Source organism: Oryzias latipes, chromosome 11 (genome assembly GCF_053564925.1).
Source record: "Oryzias latipes strain Hd-rR chromosome 11, Olatipes_Hd-rR_3.1".
In the NCBI taxonomy this organism is placed as follows: domain Eukaryota; kingdom Metazoa; phylum Chordata; class Actinopteri; order Beloniformes; family Adrianichthyidae; genus Oryzias; species Oryzias latipes.
The window spans coordinates 24903714-24908905 of record NC_136247.1 but is presented as its reverse complement, the minus strand read 5'-3'; the positions used below and the strand labels follow the sequence as shown (position 1 = coordinate 24908905).

Here is a 5192-nt window from a genome sequence, read left to right as displayed (position 1 = left end):
ATAAGTTGATTATAAAGAAAAATTATTTTTTAAAACAGTAGAATAAAGAAAGAAAAATTAAAAGAGGAAGAAGAAGGAAAAAAAAGCTCAAAATGTTTTATTCATACCTCAAAATGGAAAAAAAGTACGGCCTAAGTTCATTTTATTAAAAAAAAATCGCAATAAAATTATATTAAGGGTTTAAATTGTATGCATAACAAGGGGTCAAGTCTACTATTGGACATATTCAAAAAATGAAATTGTGTCTAGGACCTCTTTTTACAAACATGTGAAAGTGTGAGTATTAGTGAGGATTATTTCATTTATTCATGTCAGCATTTTGCCATCTTACTTCTTTTATTTTTATTTTTTAACCTCAGTTATGTGTACTTGTTACATAGACATACGTTTGCAAATAAGGTTAAAAAATTAAAAAAAGAAGAAGAAAACAAAGTAGCCGGATAGGACGCAGGATTATGACGTAATCACAACCGGAAGTTGTCTTTCGTAAAGCGTCCTGTCTGCAGAGTGCTGTAAGTACGTACTTATCTTAAGCTCAAATATAGCTAAACGCCAAATAATACGTTCAATTTGAGACATTTTAGCTTTTGGACTTAGGTTGATGTAAAAAAAAAGAATTTTAACAAATGTTGCCGCTAACTGTATTTAAAAGAAAACAGCCCATAAGCTAACGTTAGCCGCTCACTTCCTAGTAGTACGTAACGATCACACAATGTTTTGTTTTCCCCTCATTCCTCGTTTTAGGTTACTCATTAGAAAACTTTAAAATTCAGTTGCTGCTAGCATTATAGCTACGCTCGATAATCTAAAAAGCTACGTCACTTATTAGGTTTTTGCCAAATCTGCACTTTGAAAAAATAAACTACTACTAATAAGAGCTTCTCTTTTTTGAAAACGCCCTATCTAACTGCAGTTTGGACCCATTTATGGGACAGTAATATCGTTGAAAAAAAATTGCAGAGACAAAGGATCTTCTTCTGTACTTATAGGATAAGGATGTCTGAACAAACAGAGACGACAAAGCAGGAGAATGAACAACAAGAAGGCAATGAAGGGAATCTTAGTGGGGAGGTAGTTCAGAAGGAAGTGGTGAAGAAGAGAGTCAGAGAAGATGAAGGTGATGATGAGTCACCCACCAAAAAACAGGTACAATTCTCCTCAGTTTCATTCAGCAGATCTGCATATGATGGAGCGATTGGCATTTGAATATAACAGGACGGTGTTCTTCAGGTTTCTGATCACGGTGTTAAGGTGGCGAGCCACTACAATAAGCTGCAGGAAGTTGGTCTGGCAGCTCGAAGTCGCAGCAGAATCTTCTTCATGAGAAACTTCAACAACTGGCTGAAGAGTGTCCTGATTGGTAACGATGATGACAGAGTGCTGAAGGTTTTTGGCTAAGACAATGTTTGCAAACAGGAATTGTTATTATTTTTGACGACAGGTGAGATTTTAGAGAAGGTGCGGAAGGCGGGGAACAGCCGGGTGTGTGTGCTGGATCTTGGTTGTGGAAAAGGTGGAGACTTATTGAAGTGGAGAAGAGGAGGAATCGATCACCTCGTCTGTGCAGGTAATCAGTTATGACTGACAAACTTTTTGGGATTTAGATTCAAATAGAGGTGTAACTATTCATTTTTATCAACGATTTGATTCACGTCATTATTTTTGGTCGACGATCCAATTCACCGTTGATTCTGGTTCCTTTTGAACGATCAGATTCACTCACTTAAAATCAATCCAGGACATCTTTAGCCAAAACTTCAACCAGTGTAAAAATTACCTGGATACTGAACAGTGACGTTTTCCAGACTCCTCGTATTTCTTGCAAGATAATTAAGTCTAAATGAAATATGTGTCCAAACAAACAAGTAAACAAGAATGAATGTCAAATCCATTTTAGTTTCCTAAAGTTCAGCCCATTATTGTTTTTCCACATTCAAACAATCCAAAGTGAACATTCTTAGAACATTCTAGCACACTGGATGGTCACATGTCTTTGCTAAAGTGTTTCCACACATTGGACTGGAATGATGGTCGATCAGTTTTTGCTGACCTTTGCTGACCTCTAAAGTCCCACTCCGATCATCTTTTGATCTCTTTTCAAAGCGTTCCCGGTGGCCTTTGCATTATTTCGCTTTTAACCTAAAAATCCAAAAACCTGTGTCGTTTTCAAGGACATAGTTCCTGCAGAGCGTCAGGAGTTCATTAGAGATTCAGTTGTGGGCAGGACCGTTGCCACAGAGCAACCCCGCCCCCTCTCCCTCTCCCTGTCGCTGAGAACTGTGAAGCTGGTAGCTTTTTGTCCGACCATTGTGTGTTTTCTAAGTCACAAATAAGCTCTTTTTCAAACTGTATTGTTTGTCTCCTGATTTATAGCTGTTTGAATAAAGAAAACACTCAGAAATGTAATTTTGAGCTCAATCTTCTTTATATATGTCCTTTATGATCAGAAAAATGTCACTGGAACATCTTAAATACAAAAAAATACACAATTTTCTCCGGAGTGGGTCTTTAAAGTGGGAACAACCAAGACAGAAAAAGACCACTTTTGTCATGTTCTCTTTTAAAATACTTAATTTCAAACTAAATCACGCTTTTGACGCTTTTACTTTACGTTGATCCATTTTGAAGACGGTTTTATGCTTTTCTGGTTCTCCAGACATAGCAGCCGTGTCTGTGGAGCAGTGCCAGAGCCGATACGATGAGATGAAAAGGAAAAGTTACTCCAACGAGAAAATCTTCAGCGCTCAGTTCATCACTGCCGACTGCTCAAAGGTACGACCTGCAAACCAAAGAGCATGCATGTCTCTGCTGTTCTACCCACAATCCCTTTCTCCTGATCCCTTTGTCCCAGGAGTCTTTGCCAGAGAAGCTGGACGACGCCGAGCTGATGTTCGACATCTGCAGCTGTCAGTTTGTGTATCACTACTCCTTCGAGAGCGAGCAGAAGGCCGACATGATGCTGAGGAACGCCTGTGAGCGTCTGAAGCCCGGAGGCTTCTTCATTGGAACGACGCCAGATGCCTATGAACTGGTGTAAGGAAAACATCCGTCTCTTTAGCACAACGCTGCTCCCTGCTGGTTTCCCACTTACAGGACACACTTTCCAGTCTCGTCCCTTCAAGTGTAGAGTTATGAATAATTGAATGAACGGTTTGTCATGTTGGCACCTCTTGGTTTGTTTGTCTCATCCCAATAATGGGCTGTAATCTTTGTCAGGCAAAGATAAGCTCAGATAAACAACACAATCACAGTTTTTTCACAATATTTTTTTACATTAATGAGCTACGGAATTCTAGGGTTTCGTTAAAAAAGGATGATAAATACAATTTTGAAGTATTTTAGCCTCAGTAGAATAATTTGAAATAAATACTGGGTTTTTGCTTTTTAAAATGTACAAACTTGTCATGTGTGGAACATGACAGATTAATGGTCTCTGCCCTTTTTCAGGCTACGGACAATATTCTCACAGAGTGGCCTGTACAAGGAGGAAGTTGGCGTCTAATTTTTTTAATTTTAATTCTTAATATTATATATACTCTTAATATTGCAGCTGATTTAAACTTTATTTGTTCACTACATTTCATGTCTGAACCGTAAAATGTGATCTAGATTTTCCCTTAACTCATAACTGTCAAAGTAGGAGCTAACGTCTGCGCCAACTTCAGTCTTGTTTGACTTTTAAGGTGCGACGGATTAAATAAAAAAGGTATTTTCTAAATATAATACTAAACACGAATCCACCATTTGAACAAAACTTTATTAGCAGCATCCTTGTGATGTTAGACAGCTAGTTGATGTATATTCCTCATTATTGTTGCGCTTTGTGAGAACAACTGTCACAATAAATCCACATTTGGAGTAAAGGTTCCTGGTTTTTGTCTGTTATGTCTTTTATTTTGAAGTCGCGGGCTCTTCTTCGGTTTTCTCTTTTCTGCTAAAGGAAATTTTCCAAATACAATTGTTTTTCGTTAACTTTACTAGCTTGGGGGTTTCAATTTAGCAGTCGGTGCGGGCGCTTTAAGAAAGTAGCATCAAGAATGAGTCGGACGTGGTGGAGAGAATCGAGCAGTTTTTCAAAATAAAGCTTTCTTCAGAATCAGATTATAAATAAAGCCACAAGGTCGTGTTTTTGTTCTGTAGCCTGGGGGTTGGGGACCACTGAGATAGAGTTTTGGACCTAAGCCATGTTTTTGCTGCTCTTCTCTGTTTTTGCAGTAAGCGCCTGGAAGCGTCGGACTCTCTGTCGTTTGGTAACGAGGTCTTCAAAGTTTCCTTCCAGTCCAAAGGCTCCTATCCTCTGTTTGGATGCCAGTACCACTTCAGCCTGGAGGAGGTCGTCGACGTTCCAGAGTTTCTCGTCTATTTTCCTCTTCTTGAGCAGTAAGTTCAGATTCGTTTGCACCCGGTGATCCATGCAGCGCCACCCGCCGTTAAACTCCCGTGATCTCCCGTGTCTCAGCATGGCGAAACGCTACAACATGCGTCTGGTGATGAAGCAGAGGTTCTCAGAGTTCTTCAAGGAGAAAGTGAGGAACGAGCAGCATCGCAGCCTGATGATGAAGATGATGGCCCTGGAGGTAAAAGGATCCGCCCATTTTGCCGCTAAATGACCTTTCGGTTCGTTGTCATCGTGCGAAATGTGCTCTTGTAGCCCTATCCCTGTGAGGATGGAGGTCAGCAGGCCACAGACGGCAAAGACGAATACGCCACTGCTCAAGAGCACTGCAAGAAGGCAGGCGTTAGACCTCCACTGGTGCGTATTCACTCGCCTCACGAGTTTTTTAGCAGCTTTTCGTCATCCTCTGCTCTGACCGTGTTGCACGTGTGTTTGCAGGGAACTCTGAGCCAATCTGAATGGGAAGCAACCAGTAAGTTTCAAAATAAAAGCTTTTTCAGACGTTCCGCGGTTAAACAATAACATCTGAGGGATGTTGGCATGGAAACTGATTACAAAGGCTTTGTTTCTGCTTTGCTTTCCAGGCATCTACTTGGTTTATGTGTTTCAGAAGATGTCCTGATCCTGAAAACAAGCTCCGCCCCTTCCCGTCATCTCACCTGTTTCCTCTTTTTGTAACCTTTTTCTGTTGTTCCGTTTAAGTTGTTTAAAAAAAAAAGCTATAGACTGTATAAGCTTTGTTGGTTAATTAAGTTTTGCCTCAAAATTTTTTTAATAAAAAAGGAAACAAAAGTCA

General features: G+C 39.8%; 1 protein-coding gene across 2 annotated transcripts; it reads left to right on the top strand.

The window, feature by feature from the left end:
* The first annotated feature begins 371 nt into the window (after nt 1-371).
* Nucleotides 372-5192, top strand: rnmt (RNA (guanine-7-) methyltransferase). 2 transcript variants are annotated; one of them, XM_023959810.2, is made up of 11 exons: nt 372-512; nt 990-1146; nt 1231-1360; nt 1442-1567; nt 2657-2772; nt 2852-3033; nt 4216-4380; nt 4460-4577; nt 4652-4753; nt 4835-4868; nt 4981-5192. In XM_023959810.2, the coding sequence occupies exons 2-11, from the start codon at nt 997-999 to the stop codon at nt 5016-5018; spliced, it is 1161 nt and encodes a 386-aa protein (XP_023815578.1). In that variant the 5' UTR covers nt 372-512; nt 990-996; the 3' UTR covers nt 5019-5192. The 2 variants fall into 2 exon arrangements, with proteins under 2 accessions (XP_023815578.1, XP_020562704.1); XM_020707045.3 differs by having other exon boundaries at nt 434-516.

Excerpts from the sequence above, each read along its gene's own strand:
- rnmt (XM_023959810.2), top strand. The coding sequence starts at position 997 with ATGTCTGAACAAACAGAGACGACAAAGCAGGAGAATGAACAACAAGAA. Across the intron at positions 1,147-1,230 it reads AGTCACCCACCAAAAAACAG|GTTTCTGATCACGGTGTTAA; the intron begins GTACAATTCTCC and ends GGTGTTCTTCAG. Across the intron at positions 4,381-4,459 it reads TATTTTCCTCTTCTTGAGCA|CATGGCGAAACGCTACAACA; the intron begins GTAAGTTCAGAT and ends CCCGTGTCTCAG.